Genomic DNA, 22,958 nt, shown 5'->3' on the forward strand with positions numbered 1-22,958 from the left:
ATGTGCCACAAATACGGCTTTTTTTTTTTTCACTGCAATTTGATAGGAAATTCCATTTTTGGAGTACATTATGTTGGCAGGTTTATCATTCTAATTATTTAGAACAGTAACCTTATAGCATTAAATATATTGCAATTGTTAGTTTTGTCACTGTAAAACATGTCAGATCATCTTTTGATTAAATTGTTCTTGGGGTGGGGGGGGAACGCAAATTTGTAACTCCTATCCCAAATTACAGCTCATTACAGTTGAGACATCAGCAGACTAATTTACACACATTTAAAAATATTCTATTTGGAATAAAGAAGTTATATAATTAGGATGATTCAACAGCTCCAAACATTCAGCAACACATACAGGTTCCCCAAATAAATATTCAATGTCAGATAGTGTATAAATTCATACTGTATGTACCAACATCAGGCCATATCAACCCCGTATGTGCATGATTGTTGGAGTATAAACTACCAGAAAGTAAAAGCAATCTTCAAGAAAAGAGTTCATAGCTGTGGTAAGACTATACAATGTTTATTTTAATATTTTAAAAAAATTGTTAAAAGCACATTAATACATACTCTCCTGTAGTTCACACATAATTTTGTGCTTTTAACAAAATAAAATCACTGCACAGGAAACAGAGTAAATCTACCCTGTTTGAAACAGTTTAACCCATGAAGTTCTCAAACTGAAGTCACAGGAAAACTGAATTTGAGAACGTAACAAATTTATTTCTGCAAGAAATTGTACAGTAATTTAAATGCAATGTTAATCTAAAATATTACAAAGTCTGGCTGTCACACAAAAGGCGGGTAAGAAGGACTGATTTTACAAACAGCATGAACGAAAAATGCTATATTTACAGAAGGTAAAAACAGAACAGGATGTACCATATAATACAAAAAGTGTGAAGATGGCATGTAAAAACAGCAAAAGCACACTCAAACAATTAAAACCAGCAAGGCCTGGTGCTTGCAGACTACACCACAAACGATGACTTCTGCTTGAACTCGCTCTACGAAACAAACAAATCACGTAATTACATCATTTGAATATTTTCTGTATTGGACCTAAATCTGGGAAAGGCAAAGCAAACATTTGTCTGCATTTATAGAACATATGAAAAGTTGTGAAAATGCAAGGCAGAGTCATACTTACATCATCATCATCCTCACCACCATACACCAAAGGTGGCTGGTACACCACGTTGGTTTTTTGCTTGCTGCAAGACATTTCAGAGACTAAAATCAATTTACATTCATACTCTTTGGGGAAAAATTTACACATCAGTTTAGGTACTGTGGAAATTGATTGTCTGATGTAATCCATTGTCTAATAATAATAAAAAAAAAAGGAAATATTCTTACCTTTCAGTCATTCCTATAATAAGAAGGACACCAAGTCAGCAGTTGGACACTTACATCTTATAAGCTTTACAAATGACTCTTTCAAGACATTTTTGTTTTTCTAAATACATTAAATACAGTATGTTTGAAGACAAGTGCTGAAAATGTGCAAAGACTGAGAACAATTTAGTACTGAATTGCACTAAAACGAGGCCTGATGACACAAGCAGGCCTTTGCATGAGTCGTCCCTCCCCCACTATATCAGTACCAAGCGCCCTTAGTCTATTCAGTGGCTGTTCTGCACAAGTGCCACTTCCTTATTGATAACTTGGGCTATCATTTTCTATATGACCTCATCACAATTGCAAACGAGTGCACACACACACACACACATTATATATATATATATATATATATACACACACACACACACACACATATACATACATATATGCAGTATATAATAAGGCCCCAAAGAATGCACAAGTGTGTACTCACGAGGCAGGTATCCTTTCTTGTGAGCATACCAAATTCCCAGAGCGAGCAGGACAAGCAACAGCAGAGCCACAATTACCCCAGCAACAATGCCTCCGGTGTTCATGTCACCTTAAAGAATAGTATGGTGATGGAAAGTCATTTTGAAGCTCTTTCACTTAATTACCATTAAGCATAAGCATATTCATCCTACTGCACATGAACACATAAAAGCTGTTGACGGTGTATGATGTGGCCTCACCGCATCACCACAATGTACAATTTATATTATGCAAAATTAACAGTTACATTCAGTATGATAAGACTTGTAAAACGTCGGTGGCTAGAATGAAATCATAATGTGTTTTTAATGTACATTTAATGCTTCAGGTAAAATTGGAATTTTAACATAAACATGTACAGTTTTACAGATTGTCATTTGAATGTTACCTCCGGGTAGCAATTGCTTTGTGAACCTTAACATGTTTTTCACATTAAGTACTCTTATACAGTGCTTATTTTGTTGGACCAGCACCCAATGCTAGTCTCAACCACAGCATTTGACCAAAATAATTGGTTCATGTCTCTGTAATGGTAAATACACCAGGTTTTCCTGTAATGGCCAGTGGTTCCAACAGGTAGCGCAGTAGGTACAGTGATACATTGACTTGACTTTGGCTGTTCTGTTTTTACTCTGAACCCTTCTTCAACCATGAGTGCGCCAAAGAAAAGAAAAGTTGACACTGAGTGCCGAGTGTTTAATATAGCATGGACTACTAAATACTTTTTCGCTGAAGTCCGGTCAAAGGCTGTCTGTCCAATTTGTTAAGAAACCATTGCGGTTTTAGAGGAATATAACATTTTATACCAAGCATGCTGATTATGCTAACAGCCAATCAACGCAGGAACTGATGGCTATGGCTCAGCGGTTAAAATCAAGCTTGCAAGCTGGGATAAGCTCCAGCACCCAGCGACCCTGAACTGTTTAAGTGGTGTTGAGAATGGATGGACAGATGGATCGTAAAATCTGACTGGAAAGAACATCGGGCTCCTAAAAAGAGGACAACCCTGAGCAGGAGGTAATTTTCCTACACTGCATAATACACCAGGAAGCTCTTTGTAAATTTGTACTGCAGCTTGACCATGTAGCAAAGCCAGTTATAAAAGTCCTTAACTTTATTCGTGCGAGGGCCTATCGGCATCGTCAGTTTATCAAGTTTCTCAAAGAAACTGACGCTGATCACCAGGACTTGTTTAACCACTCAAATGTCCGCTGGTTAAGTTCGGGGAAAGTGTGCCATCGAGTGTGGGAGCTCAAACTGGAGAAAACTGATGATTTTCCTGAGCCGAGTGACACAGATTGGCTTTGTGATTTAGCTTTTGCTGTGGACATACTGGCATACAGTATGAATGAGCTGAACATGAAGCTACAAAGGAAAGACCAGTTTGCGCATGAAATGTATACAAGCATCAGAGCCTTCAAAAACCAAGCTAGCTTTATTCTCAAAGCAAATGTCAAGTCCTTTGTTCATTTCCCCACAATGGCTACGCTGAAAGAGGATCCTTGACATGTGAAAAAATACAGGAAATCACTAGACGACCGGAGAATGGAGAATGATGCCATTGATTCTCTGATTTTGGAAAAATTGTCAAGTCACTTCAGCTGGTGTCATGTCCCCTCACACAAGACCCTGAAACAGCGCCACGGGAGCTGCAGATGGAACTGATTGATCGCCAATGTGAAACTGTCTTAAAAGAGAATTTCAAGTTTTATGCTTCATGAAGCTCAGACAAATTTCCAAAAATCTGGAAGATGGCACAGAGGATGCTGGTGGTGTTTGGTTCTACATGTGTGATTAACACCAACAAAACATCCTACAGATCCCAGCTGAGTGGTGAACACCTCAGATGTATTCTGAGATTTGCCACAGCAAAACTCGCACCAGACTTTGATGCACTGGCATAAAAAGGTGATCAACAAAACAACACTGTTCCCATTAAAAGTAAATCTAAGTATTAACACAATAGTGCCTGTTTTTGTTTACCCACCCCTGAGCAAGAGTCATGTGACAAGTTGTACATAAAGTTCCTATTTCGGTGAAAGTCACTGTATCCAACTATCAGGGTTCTCAAACTAGATTCATTGGAGGGCTCATCGCAGTTATGGTTGCACTCATGTGGCTGTACAACTGATGCATTATATTACATAATTACCCCTGTATTTGTCTATTTTTTAACAAACAAATGGATAACGTATTTTGGAAAGAGATGTAAAGTAAAATAGTGGCAAGCAGATATTTAAGTATACGAGGATTGTGGAATTTATTTGAAAAGATGCTTTCGTAACGAAAAAATCTTGTTACATCAAATAATTAGGTAAAAATTGGGGGGAGAAAATACAACCGCAGTATAAAAAAAGATTAAGTCAATGAGAACAATTTAAGTGTCGTAAAGCATTTGAGTATTAAGAAAAGCGGCATATAAATCTGATGTACTATTATCATTATTAATTGACCCTTTTCAGGCTTTTGTGCCACAAAATGATGTGTCCGGATGGATTTAGCCCGCATGCCTCAAGTTGGATACCCGCGATTTACTGTAGATTGGGAAGTTCATTGCCTGTAAGGTGTAGGCTTGTAGCACTTTGCTAAATAAAACCGTTTTGAAGATTGTCTTACTGCAATTCTAGGTTGGGAAATGAATAAGGTGCACTCACGGACTTCCATTTTCACAGCTCTACAGCGCTGAGGAGGACCAGCAATGTTGAAAGCCTCACAGGAGTACTGTGCCGTATCCATCTTTTTGACAGAGGGAAACTCCTGAGAAGACATAGGTATGGTAGGGCATTGAAAAGAGTTATTCCTTTTGTTTTAAAAAATAAATGAATAAATAAATACATAAAAGAGGCAGTAAAGATGATGAAGAGAGCAGAGAATTGTAGCTGACCAGGTTGCCATTCGCAGAGTTCAGCATATAGGTACTGTTCTGGAAGCCGGAAATCTTGCTGGGCTCAGGTGGCAGGAGGACGTCGTTTCGGTACCACTTGTACTGGGGAGGGGGTGAGCCGTCCCCATCGTGGCAGGACAGGATAGTACTCTTGCCAGTTGTCACTGAGGTGGGGATCCTACACAAGGGTGGTGACGGAGGTACTGTGGGGAATAACGGTTTTCTTTAGCTTCACTCACCCATTGTAACATGGTGTTGACAATTGAAGGTATGCAGGCGGATAATCCGGTATATGCAAACTACTTCCGCATTTGGCAAATCCGTCTCGCTTGTGTTTCAAAGCACCTGTAGAAACTTTAAATGTTTTTTTTTTTTTAATAAACACAAGATGTCACCACATCCACCAAAGATGACCATCGACTGTGTTTGGGCTTCGTTCGTGTTGACATGCATGATATTATATTTGTATAAATAAATGACATACTGTAATTTCTTGTGCATAATAAACATTTTTCCCCCAAAAAAATCTTCAAAAATCAACAGTGCGCATTATACATGGGTATAATAAAAGTTGGAACAGTTCCCTCACCATGAAATTAGGTATATGGGTAGATGTTTTAGAAAAGCTATCAATTTTAAATCTTGTGATTTATAAATTTACATCAGATTTAGGTTCAAATTTAAAATGTTGTAGTTCATCTACTCCTTTATTGTGTGTAAGTATTGAAGCTGTGATTAGGGTTGGGCATCATTTGAATTTGAGCAATTCCGGTTCCGATTCCATTTCATCACGTCACCTGGTTTATATGTGCAAGTTTTAACTTGACTTCCCTTTTATTGTGAATGGTGTGCCTCGGAACTCAGCATTTTGGCTCGGCACGGCAGCGGTAATTTTTTTATTTTTATTTTTAAATGGATGGAACCAAATGCTATAAAACACTGATTCCTTTCCGTACCCACCGATGAGGCACAAGGTTAGTGTTTGAGATACTGTGAGACAACGTATGTGAATTTTCTCCCAATTCATTGTGATGCAAAGTTGCTACGGTGAAGTTTTAGCTCATGTTAAGCTTTTTTTGTGCGTGTTATCAGCGCTTGAAGACTAAAATAACGCTAAAAACCATCAGTGCAAAAGTGCAAGTAACCGTTTACCGTGTTAGCTGTCTCAATGTTGGCATAGACTTATTTTATTGTTTCATGCACACAGAGATTAGGAGACTGATTTAAAACAGCATTTTAACAACTATACAACAGCGCTTGGCAAGCCGCCAGGATGATGTCATTGTAAAAACATGGCAGCTCGCTATCAGAGGATTTTATAGTGTGCCTAGCGCTGTTGTATAGTTGTTAAAATACTGTTTTAAGTCAGTCCCCTAATACCATAAATAGCAGTAATAATGTGAATGTTAACAGAGCTTATGCATGTTTATCAGCCCTTTGCAGTTTTAGTTGTGTCTTAGCCATTTGTTTATCTTGCACCAGGAGTGAACGTATTATATGGGCACGTGACCTCTCTAGCTTTCAGTACGTTGTGCAAGCTGGCTAACTTGCCAATGGTCACGTGAGAGGTGGAAAATACCTCTGGAAAGCTGCAGTGTTAAAACTAAACACTAGTGTGAACCAAAGTAATATATACATTACTAATGAGCAAGCAAACCTTATTATTAGTAATAATACTGATTAGTCTTAATTAGAAAAACAAATTAGGAGGGGAGGGAGAGGGAATACACTAATGGCTCTTTAAATATTGTTTGTGCAGTTTGTCATGAGAAAATCTAAATTAATTGTTGCATTGTTGTGGCCTATTTAAATAATTACCATTTAAAGTTTGTCTGATAAACCCCAAATAAAGTTCAGAACATATGTTCTACTAGGTTTTTCTGACAGTTTTTTTTTTTTGCTTTCTAGCAGAAGATTTTGTCTTAAAATTGACTGCTATTTTAAACTGTTAATAATTCCATCCAGCATGTCTAAGGGGCCTTAGACATGCCAGCTGAAAAAAAACAGCCCCAAAGCATGATGCTGCCAACAGCATGCTTTGCTGTAGGTATGAGACTATTTATTGCTGATGAGCAGTGTTGTGTTTGCGTCAAACATATCTTTTGGAACTATGGCCAAAACGTTTGGTCAATTTGTGTCACATTTCCTCCACTTTTGTATGTGATGATGTGCTCATCTGGCTTCTCTCAGAAGTATTCACTAGAGCCATGTTGACACTCTCGGCACACAAGAATTCTCTCCCCTTCCTTATTCCTTTTGCCATAACCTTTTCCTCCATGCACCTGGCGAAATCTGTCTACTACTCTCCGGACATGTCCATTTAAGTCTGCTCCAACTAAAACCTTTTCTACAGTCGGACCGTAACACAATTTTCCAGATACGTGGGGAAATGTGCTATGGTTATTTAAAACTTCAAAATACTACTACCGTTAAATCAATTTTACTGCTAATATTTGAGAGAGCCAAGACTCACTGTATCGCCACCAAATCCAAATCCCCATTACAATTAACTTTTGTTTATTTGTTTGTTTGTTTGGGGGGGGGGGGGGGGGGGGGGGTGGGGGGGGGAATAAAAACTCAATCGTTCAAATAAAATGTGCATTTAAAGGGTTAAAATCCTAACATTATTTAATATGTGGTGGTTTTGAGCATGTGCATCTAACAGCCATATCTTCTAAAGCTCTCTAAAATTTCTTGCCACAAGTTGTAACACAGCTACAATGATCACCAAATAAAACAAAGCAAAAAGAGAGACGAATTCCCATGGAGATATTTACCAAGAACTGTGAGTTTCACCCTGGCCTCCCCAAACTGGCTATTGACACCAGACACCTCACAGTCGTACACTCCATTATCGTTACGGGTCACCTTGCTGAATCTCAGATTGCTGCCATAAATCGTGACACGGTTGGAATATGGTGCTGCGGGAAAAGTTGCACATTAACAGCCACGCACAATGTACATCTCTGCCAGCTTGTAGCGTGCTTTTTTTCTTTTTTGTAACTTATTAACTGTGTCTGGTGCTGTCAGAGGTTAGTGGGAAAGTTGAAGATAACTGCGATGTGGGAAAACTGACTGTTATAATAAAGCAGGATTTCTACAGTATGTACAAATGTATCAACTAGATGTGGCCCAGCAACCTTGCAGATATTTAGTAGCAAACAACTTACCTGTGGGTTTCCCATCATAATAGACATATTTCTGTGACCCTGTAAGGTCCTTGAACTTCCACTCCACCCTCGCACTTGAACCAAAGTCCGCAGAATAAGAGCATGCAAGATCAACCCCTGTAATAGTAGTGAGCACAAAAAATTTTAAGAAAAAAAAAAAGTATACATATGCTGTGAACAAGCACGAATACAGTGGACCCGCGCATAGTCCTGGTTCGGCACCTGCAGATTCACATATACGCTAATTTAAATTCAAAATAAATAAATAAATAAAAAACAAAGACTTTTTTTTTTTTTTTACTTTTTTTTTTGTCTTTGTTTTCTCTTTTTGGGGGGTGGAACCAACCCCGATTTTCACTATTCATCCTCCACAGATAGCAGGGATCCACTGTAATTTGTAATCATATTACGATGAAGAACAGCAAGAGGCAAAATTCTTGCAACTGAATAAATATAACAAACTACGGACATAAATGAAATGATGGAAGGCAGGAATGATGTCATGTCACAACACATACCTTTTAAGCTTCACCACTGAACACAAATAAAAGGTATCTAATGTGCAGCCACTTTTTGACTGGCAGAGCTGATAGGGCTCAACCAAAATTGCCCCAATGAAAAAAGTGGCATACGTCAGCCACACCCAATACACTGTTGGAATGACAAAGGAGGGGGTGATTTTACCATGCCATGCCCCGAGAGCACAGGTGTCCTGCAGCCCGTGTGGCAGATCTGGGCAGTCACATCTTTTAAGTGGCTTGCTAAAGCAAATCATCTTTTTATGTTTCTTCCTAAAACCTGGACCAAACTTGCAAATTGTCTTCACTGCTTATAATGTTGAGCTATTGCAAGGATTTCTATTTGTAACCAAACCCCTTTTTACAACGAATTGAACAAACTATTACACTCGACTTCTGATTTGAAAACCAGTCATCCAACAATTTTTTACATATGTGAAAATAGGATGATGCAATGATACATGTACAGGAATATGGTGTAATAACAGCCCACTGAGGGAAACCCTAAGTACAATATGATCCATGACACAAATTTTGATACAGCTGAGAGAGAGCCAACAGGAAAAGGGAAGTCAAACAAACACGAAGGAAATTACTACAAAAACAGCATGAATCAAATCATTTTTTTCTGATTACGCAACTAAGCCACAAAAAAATACCCTACATTAGAAAGACAGACAAGACCATCTGAAGCACTGTCCCTTGCCATAAATGCCACACAATCATGATGCCACATGATGCCACCAAACAAATGTTTCATCTGTGTTCAGTCTTTAGACTATTGTGTTTGTGTGTGTTTTAAACTCACCTTCATTTTCTTTAACTTGCACGTTTGCATTGGAAGTGGTAACTGAAAAGCCACTTACACCTGTTGACAAAAAAAAATTATATATATATGTGTTAATGATGTTACTGATTTTATAACAGAAAAAACATGTACAAAACAACAGAAATACACCCCCCCTGGCCACAACATTAGGTAAACCTGCATAGTTAAATCAGCGATTCTCAGTTTGTGGCACAGGTACGACTAGTCGTACGTTGGCTTCCATTTTTGGTAGGGGAAAGAATCACTGCCCGAGTACAGTTCTGTTGTAATTAACATCTATGTTAAATACATTTTCATTTCATCTTTAAGAATGATTTGCTTTTTGTTGAATTTGAAATGCAATATATTTGAATTTAATTATTATTTAAGTAGAGGTTTTTTTTTTCTATTTTCCTATGTTTAAGCCCAGTGTTAATGTTGAAACTGTCCATAATTTACAGTGGCATACAATAATAAAGATATTTTTTTAGGAAAACTTGTTTCCTTTTTTATTAACACTTGAGCCTTCTGCACTACTGTATTTTAATGTTGGTCATGATGGTGGAGAGCTAAGTACTTTGTTTAGGTGGTACTTGATGTAAAACGTTTGAGAACCACTGGTCTAATGAGTTTAAAATAAGCCATTGCCTTTAAAAGTCTGACTAAGGATGCCCAGATCTCGTTGTCTGTGGCCACCTCACCTGGTTCCACCGGGAGAGCAAGGCCAAGATATACTTCCTCCAGCTGGGTCTGACATTTCAGCACTTCCATGGTGGGAAGTACCAAAGTACAAATACTTCAGTACTGTACTTGCGGACATTGTTCAGAGATCTGTACTCTACTTGAGAATTGATTTTTCTAGCAACGTTTTACTTTTACTGTGTACATTTGAAAACAAATTTCCTACTCCTTTTGTCAAAATATGCTTGTTACTTTTTTTTTTTTTTTAAACCTCCGCGGATGACAACACATGTAATAAAAAAAAATTTTAAAAAAAGATGTAACTGCAGTTGAGAATTGATTTTTCTAGCAGCGTTTTACTTTTACGCTGTACATTTGAAAACATATTTCCTACTCCTTTTGTCAAAATAGGCTTGTTACTTTTTTTAAACCTCCGCGGATGACAACACATGTAATTAAAAAAAAATTTAAAAAAAGATGTAACTGCAGTTGAGATCTTGATTGACTGATTAACATCTCGGAATCTTAAGACAGAAAAAAACAAAAAGAGCAATGACATATGGAGAAACATGAACCAATGAGCATTGAAGTTAACGACGGGAAGAGATTCAGAGAAGCAAGATATACCCCTTTAATGGCCTTATTTGAGAGAATTGTTTGATGTCAGCTCCAGGAATATTTGTGGTGAACACCTAAAGAGTCATCCTATCTTGTTCCAGCCTAATAACCACAAGCTTCTGGCATTCAAAAATTCTTCATCTTTGTTTCTAAACACAGACTAGAGGGGGCCGTTATCATTTGCTAATTTAGCATTTGAGTTACTCAGTTTCACAATGTTAGCAAAGCGATGTGAAATGTTCTTTTGATAGTGTGTCAGTGTTTTTATTTCTTAGGAGAATTACACAAGTTAATAAAAGAGAATCATTTTTGCGCAGAAGCATTTTTTTTGTTGCTGTACCAAGTTATTAAAATGGGAATTGTAACTAACTGACAGTAAAAATCTATTTGTACATTTTACTTTTGTACATTTCAGAGCATCTTTTTACTTTTACTCCAGGAGTTGAATGTGTACTTCTACGTTTACTATATATAGTCTTTTTACACAAGTGTCAGGACTCTGTGAGATTACTTTTGCCACCACTGTGACTGATGGACTTCATTCTCATAACCTAATATTCCCTTGTCTGAATTTTGCCATAGCAGCCGACAGGAAAAAGTCCTACAAGAAGCCAAGATGGCGCTAGAAGTAAATTATAGGGCTCAATAAATTTGAGAATGGGAATTAAAGGCCTGGAGAGGCCATTCAAATAATACAGTATAAGGTTGAAGACAAGAAGTTGCAACAGGCAGAGATCAACTGAGATGAAGGGAATGCATCACTTTTTGACATTTTTCCATTACAGGTTATCACATTGCTTCCCCAACCTTTATTGAGCCAAAGTACCCAATTTTACATTGGAAAAATCTCACTGCACACCAACATACTAAAATGACACAAAACGTATATACAGTGGAAGTTCAATAGAACAGACTAATAGTGGCAGGGGGTCGTCCGATATAGCCGATTGCCCGTTACATTGAAGCCGTATGCACCCATATTACTGTACAGTACAAAATTACAGTTGTGTGGCCTAAAACACCTGGTACAGGACAAAGTTAATTGTAAATAAATATAAAACAGCTTGAAAATGTTTGAAAATTTGACATTTTAGCCAAACTTACGACACCGGTGTGCTTGGTCATGGTGACATTGTTGACACACAGTACTCATCATAGGAGAGTCGCTGCATGAGCCGCGGGGAATTCGTGTGCTGCCTAGATTCAAATCTGTTGCCAAATGCGAAGGGCTTGACAAAAAAATAATAATCTTACTGTACCAAAAAACAGCATATTCCAGACTCCAAAGACTTTTTTACTCCTCAGAGTCAACTCTGCAGCCATGCAACTCTCTCCCTGCTCTATGTACAATAGACGATAGATATTACATCGTCACATGGCCGCCATGTCAATTCCCCACATTGAACATGGCCGCCATGGGAGGATATACTATTATTGTAAATCTGTGACCCGGAAATACGTCGATCCCATTCTCTGCCAACATTATTCCAGAGCGCCAGTAAACAACAGTGGCTAATTCTGCAATTAACAGACTTTGTCAACAGCATTTTAGGTGAGAAATGGAAACTATTTTTGGACACAGTGTTCAGTCCCGACAGTCCGTTTTATCGGGCTTCGTTTTATCGAGGTTATACTGTACACAGAAATAATGATAATCATCTCGATTTACTTACACATTTACTTAGGGTGAGCTTTCGACCCTTTAATTGAACACAAAGCTGACATACTCGCATGAAGCCATTACTTATTCTATTTTATGAATGGCAACTGGTGGATACACGGTTTAATTTTACCGCCTACCATTTAATGGAAGAGCATAATTATTCTGCCTGTCACTATTTGTCACTGGCATGGATTGATGGACAAATATATATTTGTACTGAATAAATATTAACTTTGGGTCAATTTAGGTGAAATTGGATCATTTCTCACAGCACTCCCGATTTCCCATGGCACCCTGGTTGGGAATCATTGAATTAGATCGACACCTGGAATGAGTTGCACGAGTCACTCCTCGATATGGGGCGCGGGTCAGATGTGATTGAAAGGACAGAAAACATTGGTCAAAACACAACAGTCGCTCACCAGAGTGACGACACAAGTTTGAACAGCGCTTGTCAGACTCTGGCCCTACAGGGCGTGGACACCGGAAAAACACCTCTCTCTCTCCAGCTTGCTGAACCACCGTCGAAACTGCAACAACCTATGTGAAACCATGTCTTTCCAGGACAATCATGCCGGCTGACAAACCAAAACATAGGGGGACACACACACTAATAATAGTAGTAGTAGAAAATAAGACCAGTGGAAAGATTTTGCCTTTACTACTGAAACCATTATAGGTGTTTGCATCCATTGCACAAATTAACGGCATATAATAAAGGACACTGTTTATTGAATATTTCATTGAATATTTTTGGGTTTGGGTGTACGGTAGTTGTAAGTGTGGAACTGCACTGTGTCACACTGACAGCTGTTTCTAATGAGTTATTTAGCTTATATAAAGGAACAATTACTCGACACATCACCACATTGGCACAATACTCTCAGATATTTTGTAACTCTCTTCCAGTAGCAACCAACGCTGACTGAGCAGATGAATTCAAGCCAAATGCTTAACACAGCTCTTGTATCGCAGCTCGCTTTGCACAGACGTTCCCAATGGTGTAACGAAACCAAACACCTCACATTGGTGGAATTCACAACCAGTTTCAGGTTTGACTTGATAAGATCATTTAGTCCTACAAAAGACTGTTTGACATGTAGACTATTACAAGCAGATAGATCTACTGAGAGTATACAATGATTTCAACTTCTTCCACACACCTGAACAGAAATATGCAGGCAGGCCTCCATTTTGAATTTCCTAATGTACGGCCATTGATTCGTGACGCTATTGCTGGATAACTTTCACGTCAAACTTTCAAGCATTAAAAGAGTTCGTCGCGGAAACAAAAGAGTTGGTTTTGTAACCCACCTGTCGCTGTGGACGCGAACACGAAGAGCACCGAAACCAAGCGACTGGAAAACATATTCATTGTTTTGGGGTCGGCCCTTCGTCTAAAAAGCCACACAGAAGCAAGGTTCCAAAAAGGTTATCCACTTGAACAATACTTCCTCGTCTGGTGTGGACGACTGTGGTCGCGTCAGTGAAGCTCCACCTGTTTCGTCGTGGGTTCAGGTAACACAAACTGGTGCACACTCACTACCGGGTGGGGGAAATCCGCTCCGGTGGTGATAAAGCGGCGACCGGGGGTCGAACAACAGCTTGAACAACTTCTTATACTTTCCAGCGGTGGAAGAGCTGGAATTAAGCAAACGTGGGTTGCTGCAAGTTTCGGTCAACCTGAAGGGGACGGGAAGGGGGGGGGGGGGGAGGGGCGGCTTTGGATAGGCTACATTCTTTCTTGTTTTGTATACTAGTTCCGCTTCCTCCAATTAAGGGCAAAAGTCTTCAAGATGAGTCAGCAAGGTGTCATGTTGTTGTATGAATCACATTGTATGAAATGTATCATGTGAAACTACCAGTGTGGAGATTTAAAGCACTTGGATCTAGTACTACTGTGCATTTGGTACATGCGCCTTCTTGTACAGTAGTGCAGGGGTGTCCCACTGGGCCGCATCCGAGTTAGGGGTTCCCTTGTAGGGCCATTATGACTGTGAACTCAAATAAATGCATGTAATAATATCGCCGCATATTATTACACGTACACAACAAATTGATGGGTAACTACTTTTGAAATCACAAGCCTGTAAAAAATGGTTCACCTATTATTCTTTTTTTTTTTTGACGGGGGATTGGTTACCAAAAAAAATGCTTGCAATAATTCAGTTATTAAAATTAAAGTCAATTTGCAATTTTGGTGTTTTAGCAAGAAGCATGAAGTTGGCACACATGATTTGCTTTCGTGGACCACAAAAAAAATGACGTGGCGTGCCAGATCTGGCCCCCGGGCCTTCAGTTTGACACCTGTGCCATCGTGTCTTGAGATATGAGCTTAGTTGAGATGTATGGACTTGGTATCTTGGCCTGAGTGAGACCAATTTTGCTGATGGGTGAAAGACACAATCTTTGTCTTTGTCCCTTTCTTCTCGCCCTGATTGGTGCCGCTAAACACTGAGATGGCACTGTATTCCTCCCACCTGTATTGTTGCAGCCAAACACCGCTCAGTAGTTCACTATTTTTTGATGTTCACGATGAAATGTATCTGTTCAATTCCATTCAACTTGATTGGCCCTTGAGGGGAAATTTGTTTTGCAGGCGGGTAAAAACCTAAAGACAAAGGAGGTACGATCACATACAATCAACAACAACACTGGAGAGGGATGAATATAAGATAAAACCGTAAGGGAGAACTGGGGGCAGGAACATCAATATATTTGTATCCACGAATGTCTAAAAGTATGCTGTGAGATTGTTCCCATGTAAAATATGTGCTTCAGATGAGTATATGTTGGGAAAACCCGTTCTCGTATATGCTTTTATTCGTATTACCTCTATTATTTCAATCCAGAAAAAGGTGACTTTATATAAGGTGATGTCATTTTTGACATGCAAGTGCTGTCCATTGCGCAACGGGCTTCCACGATTGGGCAACATAATAACGTATGTACACGTTTGTAAAATGTGCATTCATTTCATCAGAAATATGTGAAGTTCTTCAAATTCAGACAACTAGCCGCTGATCTTGATCATGACGAAATATTGAACATCTTCATCTTTTAACAATATCACCAAGAGAATGTTGTCACTAATTGGTGATGTGGTCTATCCAAGGATACTTACTCATATTTTAGTTTGCAGTAGACCTATTGTACTGGAAAAATGAGATGATCTTAATAGTATTGAGTAGTAGGTGAAATAAACGTTATATATCCTTTTAATACGGCACACAATACACACAAAACAAACATTGTAATATGCTTTAGATGCTGATAAAATATAAGAACAGACCATAAACACGATACACCTCACATTTTTAAACATCCCATATAAGAAACTAACTTATTAACTGTCAGACAACCATCTGTGGTTTATATTATGGATTAAACATTGCTTTTGTCTCTAATCCCATCTGCAATTGTCTTCTTATGTTCTTTTCACCTTCAGCACAGTAAATCCAAACATGGCAGGTTTCCTGCCATAACACATGAAGGCTGCCGCCCTGATGCTCGTCACTGCAGCTCGGTGCATTTAAGCATCCTTTGCATTACCACGGATGACATTCAGTCTTATAAATAGAGCCCTGTATGTTGATTTATCTCCATACCTAGTATTGCTCTGTATTATTGAAATCATTTTTGGGCAGAGTTGGGGCGGATGTCTTGCATCACTTGGTTAGTGGAAGCGGATTCTATCACTCTTGACCTCTAAGAATCACTCCTTACATGGAACAGAGTCACTACAAACATCCATTCAAAGGGCGATACTACAGAATATATCACATTTCACGTCTATATGCCTGAGATCGTGCTTGAACTCAGCTGAGGATAGAGTAAATGCAGTTGTACGTTTGCGCAATAAGCCTAGATACACTGTATATCGTGTGTGCATTCAGCTCAGCAGTCCACTGGCAGCCAGCAGATGATTGGGTACCGCAGCTTGGGCGCCATGTTCACAGCCAGTCAAGTGCGAGCAGCGTAGGCAATGTCATCAAGGTCAACAGCAGGCCACTGCAGCTTTGTAACAGGACACTCAAAGCAGAACAAGGGAGGAGGAGCTCTGCAATAATAACGGAGCAGGTTTTTTTAGATGGGCCTCAATCAGAATAGTTCAAACAGTATGTGAACAGCTGAGGTAACTTACTTTTCTCCACTACCGATGTTTTAGACGCAGTAGCTGAGTCGGCAAGTTTGATGTTGCAGGTGAAGTTGGACTTGCCGTTTGGCAGGTTTTTAAACAGCAGCCGGCAGATGTTGCCCGGGAAGATGCGAGCTTTGGCTCTGTGCTTATAGGGGGCGTGCTGCTCCTCGTCTGGGTCGGTGGTGTCCAGGAGTCTTTCCCCTTGAGTGTACTTGCAAAATACTTCGGGCGACTCAGCGGGAAGCGAATATTTGCAATCGAGCCTGACGTGGTTCTCATCTATCGCGCAGTAGGATAATTGAATCACCTTCTGAGCTGACGCAAAGCCTGAAACACAGAAACATCCTCTTTGTTTCAATTTAGAAAAAGCTTTTTCATTTGAAAATATTTCATGTTTAAAATCTGAATGTCCTTACCAAATAAAAGAATCGCAGTAAGAAGGAACATTCTGGCAACTGTCCTGGAAAAAAAGACTGAAATGAACGTGCACACGCACATCTCAAATCGGTCCTTTTCATGTTTTCACATACATATTGAGTTTCCACCCCGGTGATGCTGCCTGCATTCTGGGAAGACGATCTGGGCTACGTTTCCAAAACATGAATAACGCTATTCTGTCACTCATGTCCTGACCCGGATTGGCCAACTGTGTCACAATTCGGACCAAGTGCAGTTCGTGCTGCGCAGCGAAGAGCTCGAGAGTTCACTGGACAACCGCCAACATTGATTGCATTCCTCGACATAACCACACCTACAGATGCTGATTATTTGCCAACTTTAAATTCATCAGTGAGGTTTACAAAATACACAATCAGTACATGCTGTAAAATAAGTTCGACTGCGGCTGGCTCTTCTTTTGCATGCTTTAAAATATTTACTTGAAATTCTGCAAGCATTATAAAGTCATTTAAAGAATTATTTGCACTAAGAAATCCAATCCATAATAATTATGTCCGTCATAAAAGTCAATATTCGCCCTATGTAAGCTTCTGTGGGCAATAGCGTATGAATCATCCTCACCTTGTCTGATGCAGTTTTATTGCTCTCCTCAGTGCTCTGCAGCGATGCCAGCGGTTGTTACAGTAGAGGTCGGCTCCGAGAAGAAACACAGGCAAGAGGACGGGAGGGGCAGAAACGGCTGCTCCCCTCCAGTTAAGGGACATTTATCATAATTACATAGGCATATCTCTTGATAGCTCTTTCCCCCCCCCACACCATCTTTTAACAGAGGACGGAAGTTTATCATCTGACACACTTCAGTGGTTAGATGCTGCAGGTCCTCATTCCATGTTGGGAAACATCCTTGTGGCCATTTAATCATAATTGAATGTACACTTCATCGTTATATGCAAGGCTTTTTCCACGATTCAACTATTTACTTGTTTCATAGAGGCAAATGTGTATATGTAGCCATATTTCCCCTATTTTCTACCTACTACCATAAATGTACTCTACCTCAGTATCATTTTATAGATCTGAGTTCCTTTGACAATGTTTTTGAGCAAGTGATGTGTGACACCAAGATAAGAAAGGTGCGGTTAGAAATTATTCAGCACATTGAAACTGACTGCCATTGCAGGCTTAAATGAGGGCGGTGTGCACACCCCACATCCCAAACATTCATAGGCTTAACGAATGTCATATTTTGAGGGAAAATCTGCATTAAAACAAGATCTGCTGTCAGCATGGTTGCTTTTAAACATTAAGGATGTTACCCTTAATGCTAAGCTCACCGTTTCCTCTGTAGTACATGCTGTGCACACTGCTCATGCATCTTTTCAAGGACATTTGCTGAACACCTCCCTTGCCAATGTAGTCTCGAAGGACCTTGGCAGCAGTGTCGCAGCCTCTCGAAGACACAAACCCTAGCAGCTAATTAAAGCAGCTCTGCAATGTACTGTACAATGCAATTTTGCTTGTGTTAATTGATGTCCCTCCTCACCAATCTGCACTGAAATCATTTTTCATTGAGTTAATAAAGGCTAAATTATTTTGGTAGACTTGTCAACTACGCATGGATTTAGTTTGTCTTTGCTTTAAAGAAGCAAACTACTGATCCAGGTATTTGCTATGCATACACAGTATACAGCTAGTCACCTGCATTGCAAAGCCCAGCAAAATTCCTCATGTAGGCAGTAAAAGATTATGATAGTGTGTCAGTGCATCTGTGAAATGCAACAAAACAAGGATCATGTTGCATCGATGTTACCAGAAACAAAGGGAGTCATTGAGAAACGCCTGCTGCGGTATCCCCGAATGAGTTAGGATGTAGGTGTGGCGGAACCCTAGCCAGCATTTTTGGGATGGACCAGAACAGCGATTAGGAGCCAGACCTAAGACTTTGCACATGTTCTTTCAGATGAATAGATGACAATTGGGATTTTGCTGCTCAGAAGGAACCGACTCTGTATTTTCTGAATTCCAATTTATGGCAGCTTGTAAATATATAACAATAATTCCAAATAATAAATATATGGCACCTACACCCCTAAAGCATGTTTGCTAAACTGATTTCTGAACTGATGAACAATGTGCATCGATCCATTTTCTGTTGGCCTTCTTCTTGTCCACACTAGTAAAGGGTGGGCTGTGTCACGAGTTGATTTAGACTGGACCCAGAAGCGGGCGGAGGCTGGGACGGTGTGATGAAAAAGGGAACGGAGACGGTCCTTGAGATGTGCCGGCAGGTCGTCGAGGCGGGGAATGTGCGGCAGGCGGCGGCGAGAACAGGCGGCCGGCTCGGCGAGGTACACGGAGGGTGCGCTGAGGTCAGAGAAACGGCGAGGACCGGCGTCGCTTACTTGTATGCTCGAGAGCCATCGTACCACAGGAGAACATTAATACTGTGGCGAGGATTTCTGCCATCTGGAAGGCTTTTATGCAGGTGGTAATGAAGGCTGATTGGTGACAGGTGTGCGGCCGAGGAGGTGCTGATGACTGGCAAGAGAGAGAGAGAGAGAGGGCGAGAGGGGCGTAAAGCGCCACCCGTGCTCCAACAAAAGTACTGCAGGGCACAGCTCATGACAGGCTGAGGCCTATCCCAGCTGACTTGGGGCAAGAGGCGGGGTATACTGTGGACTAGTTGCCAGCCAATTGCAGGGCACAAATAGACAAACTACCGGTGCCACTCACAATCACTCCTGCGGACAATTTAGAGTCTTCAATGAACCTAAGAATCCGGTTTTTGGAACGTGGTAGTCCCACGCAATTACAGGGAGAACATCAAACTCCACACAGGAAGGCTAGACCCTGGATTCGAACCCCCAACCTCCGAACTGAGGCAAATGTGCTCACCACACATCCACCACGGGGGAGATTTGCTGTGGGTTTTTTTTCTTCCAGGTCTGTATTTTCTTCCTAAGTCGTATAATTTGCACACGGTCCCTACCAAACAAACAATACGCAGATCGATGTCTTGGATGACTGTGCTTCATCTCATGCATTCTTTCTGTTCACATTCGATGTCAGCACAACGGGACCGTCTTCGCTCTTTACACTTTTTATTTTTCGTCCAGCAGAGGGAGCTCGTGTAGAACTGCGGCATTGCTCTAATTGACTGGCGTTGGCGTGTCCATTGCATTTTGTTTGTTCAATTATTTCTAATACACGTATAATCAAAAGCAGTATAATGACGCTCAAAAGCCCGACATCATTCATTGTCCATCTTCTTTCTGTCTTAGGTGTCATGGAAAGTCGAAATGTCTTGTGCGTGTACGCGCGCGTGCGCGCGAGCGAGCGAGCGTGTGTTTGAGCGCTTGGCGTCCAGCTCCGAAGCAGCGCGGGTTCGTGTCGGACAAGCAGGTAGGACGCTCGAGCATTTTGACATCCTGAGAAATATCCTGCTATGATTTGGTGGCAGAGGTTGCAACTCGCAACCGAGGACGACATGTGAGCACTTTGCTGCAGTGCAAAGTCGCCGCGTGGGCGTCGTCCCATCTGCAGCCTGCACTGACCCGCTATTGGCCTATTTTGGGTGCTCGCAGAAGCGTCCCAGCTGGCCACGACGATGTAGCATGTTATGTTATGTTATGTTATGTTGTGTTGTGTTGTGTGTTTTGTTTCTCGCTGCCGTCACTGCTGCATTCACGCACGCACGTAAAACCCTCTTATGATGTCCCGTGTCGCTCTCTTGTCTGCAGGTGAAAACGTGCCGTGAAGGTTGTTGACGTCATCTGGAATTCAGAACGGTACTGCACCCAAATGGCGCCTCACCTGTTCACCGCAGCGTGCCTTCTCTTTGCCAGGATCATAATAACACAGCAGACTCACAGTAAGTGCCCATATTTCAATTGTCTCTGCTGCCAGATTATCAGCAAAATGTTACAGTATAAAATTAGATGAAATCCCATTCAACATGTATGTACGCTCTGACAGTCGAAAGTTCAACAACATTGCAGGATGATGTCATCTGTTCATTCCCAAGACATTGCTGCCCCTATTGGCATGACATAATCCCAATGGAGACATTGTAGAAAATAAATGAAGCATTTACAGTATGTGATTATACCGCTGCCAAAGTGTCTTTAGTCTGTAAGACGATTTAGTGTTTGCCAAGGAAGGAATTCGGTCACCAAAGCAGACGACATCCTCCCCAAGGGCCTGTTTTGCAATGCCGACATCCTTTTCACCGTATTTATTCTGACACATTGCAGCAGTTTCTTTGTTTTTTTTCCCCTAATCATGCCAACCATCCAAACAATATCCAACTTAAGTGAACAAAAGAAGTCAAAGGGGAGCAGGCGGCACAGTGTCTTAGCGGTTAGCAGATCTGACTCACAGCTCTGAGGTTAGGGGTTTGAATCCAGGCTCCGGCCTTCCTGTGTGGAGTTTGCATGTTCAGCCCGTGCTTGCATGGGTTTCCTCTGGGAACTCCGGCGTCTTCTCACATCCCCCAAAACATGCATGTTAGCTTATGCGAAGACCCAAAATTGTCCATGAACGTGAGCGTGAAAGCTGGCGACCAGTCCGGTGTGTACTGCACATCTTGCCCAAAGTCAGCTGAGATAAGCTCCAGCTCATCTGCGACCCTCGTGAGGAAAAGCGGTATAGGAGATGGATGCTTCAATAAATGGGGAGCATGTGGGGTAAAAGTGCATCAACTTTGGGATGGAAAAAGCAATCACTGTGTAAGTCACATTCAGAAAAATAAAATACAGTACTTTCTTAAACTTGCAATTTCCTTTTGGAAAGCGATGTTATGTATGGCATAAGACTTGGAGTCGAAGAGCAGGGAGACCTGGCAGGAACAGAAGTCACTTGCCCTCCTTTCATCACAGCCCCATCCCCATGGAGAGGATGTTTCGAGCCTTCTGCGCAACGTTTGCGACATCTGTCAAAGATGCTGCTGTGTTCGATGTAAAAAAAACAAAAAATACAAATCAATTGCTCCCAAATGTCCACAATGCAGTATCATTTCGGATCTTAGTCCGGCTGGAAAATGACTCTTTTCCTTCCAGTCAAGACTGTCATTTTCTCCATGTAAGATTCTGCACATCAAAATGGATTTTCCGTATGTGTCTCTTCTAGTGAGTTCCTTGTATACATTTTTCTTCACTCCGCGTGGGCCTCAGATGTTTCCGTGCCTGACTTACTTGGAGAGGAACGTCAGGGTCGACTGTGAGTTTCCCGCCACCGACGAGATACCGGGCCCCTACTGTGAGTATCGTCAGGATAGCAGGCTGGTGGGCAGCACCTACCCCAACGCCGTCACCTACGTGTCCACCGAGGACCGCAGGAGGAGCAACGTCAGCCTGTTCGCCCCGAACCTGTGCCGCCTCACCTGGGCGCCGATGGCCGACGAGAAGCCTTACACATACACGTGCAGGGTTTACCAAGGCGCCAGCTGGAAGGAGAACAGCATGGCCGTGCATCACCGTGAGGAAGCTCCTTCTTCGCCACCGCACACGCAGTGAACTCAACATCAGTTCACATTTTCTCTCGTTGCAGGGATTCTCCCAATCTGCTCGGCTATCAGCGTCATGTTTGAATCGGCGCCGTGGCTTTTGTCTATGGTGATGTCACTTCCCGCGGCAATGGGTCTTCTGAATCCATGAGCTGGTCCTGATTTGTGACTCACTTTGACGGCAAGCTCAATTTGAGATGATCATGATTTAGAATATTTCAAAGCCTTATTGAAGCACCTTATATATATTTTTTGAACTCATTTTGATTATTCAAATCTTAGTTTTGTACCAGAAACATCACTGATGTAATTTCCCCCCAGCGAACATGATATGATGGTTATCTTCAAACCACATTCATTTTGTTTGTCTTCCTTTATAAATGAGTCACATTCATCTATACGAACAATTCATTGTGTTGAAAACAAACAACTGATATTGCATGTTTTTTTTCTTGCACTGAATAGCTTCAGCATGTACAATTAGCGGCCACATTATTAGGTACGCCTGCACAGCTCCAATACAATCCCAGTATCAAAAAATGAATACCTCGCTGATAGTGCTAATCACACACAAGGCATCATCAGAAAGTCAATTCAGAAATGTTGACAAAGCATATTAGATTTTTAGGTGTACCTAATCAAGTGTATTTTGCATCCCTTCATGTGAGAGCCTCACGCCTTTCAGAAGACGTT

At 41.0% G+C, this 22,958-nt stretch overlaps 2 protein-coding genes across 6 annotated transcripts; both read right to left on the bottom strand.

Annotated features, from left to right (window-relative positions):
* Nucleotides 1-707: 707 nt before the first annotated feature.
* f11r.1 (F11 receptor, tandem duplicate 1) lies at nt 708-13,921 on the bottom strand. Of its 2 annotated transcripts, none has more exons than XR_009785121.1 (10): nt 13,721-13,920; nt 13,537-13,619; nt 9,261-9,320; nt 7,935-8,051; nt 7,542-7,685; nt 4,765-4,967; nt 4,535-4,637; nt 1,843-1,950; nt 1,156-1,377; nt 708-1,012 (listed from the first exon to the last, which is right to left on the bottom strand). XR_009785121.1 is itself a non-coding variant. In XM_061751508.1 (10 exons), exons 1-10 carry the CDS (start codon nt 13,595-13,597, stop codon nt 977-979), a joined length of 909 nt encoding a protein of 302 aa, XP_061607492.1. In that variant the 5' UTR covers nt 13,598-13,921; the 3' UTR covers nt 708-976. The 2 variants fall into 2 exon arrangements, 1 of the variants encoding a protein (XP_061607492.1); XM_061751508.1 differs by having other exon boundaries at nt 1,156-1,219; nt 1,365-1,377; nt 13,537-13,921.
* Nucleotides 13,922-15,422: 1,501 nt separating this feature from the next.
* Nucleotides 15,423-17,559, bottom strand: LOC133467061 (uncharacterized). 4 transcript variants are annotated; one of them, XM_061751509.1, is made up of 4 exons: nt 17,384-17,559; nt 16,780-16,823; nt 16,367-16,690; nt 15,423-16,282 (listed from the first exon to the last, which is right to left on the bottom strand). In XM_061751509.1, exons 1-4 carry the CDS (start codon nt 17,524-17,526, stop codon nt 16,176-16,178), a joined length of 618 nt encoding a protein of 205 aa, XP_061607493.1. In that variant the 5' UTR covers nt 17,527-17,559; the 3' UTR covers nt 15,423-16,175. The 4 variants fall into 4 exon arrangements, with proteins under 4 accessions (XP_061607493.1, XP_061607496.1, XP_061607495.1 ...); XM_061751512.1 differs by having other exon boundaries at nt 16,780-16,818; nt 17,384-17,491; XM_061751511.1 differs by having other exon boundaries at nt 16,780-16,836; nt 17,384-17,490.
* Between the last annotated feature and the right edge of the window lie 5,399 nt (nt 17,560-22,958).

This window comes from Phyllopteryx taeniolatus, chromosome 17 (genome assembly GCF_024500385.1).
Source record: "Phyllopteryx taeniolatus isolate TA_2022b chromosome 17, UOR_Ptae_1.2, whole genome shotgun sequence".
Classification (NCBI taxonomy): domain Eukaryota; kingdom Metazoa; phylum Chordata; class Actinopteri; order Syngnathiformes; family Syngnathidae; genus Phyllopteryx; species Phyllopteryx taeniolatus.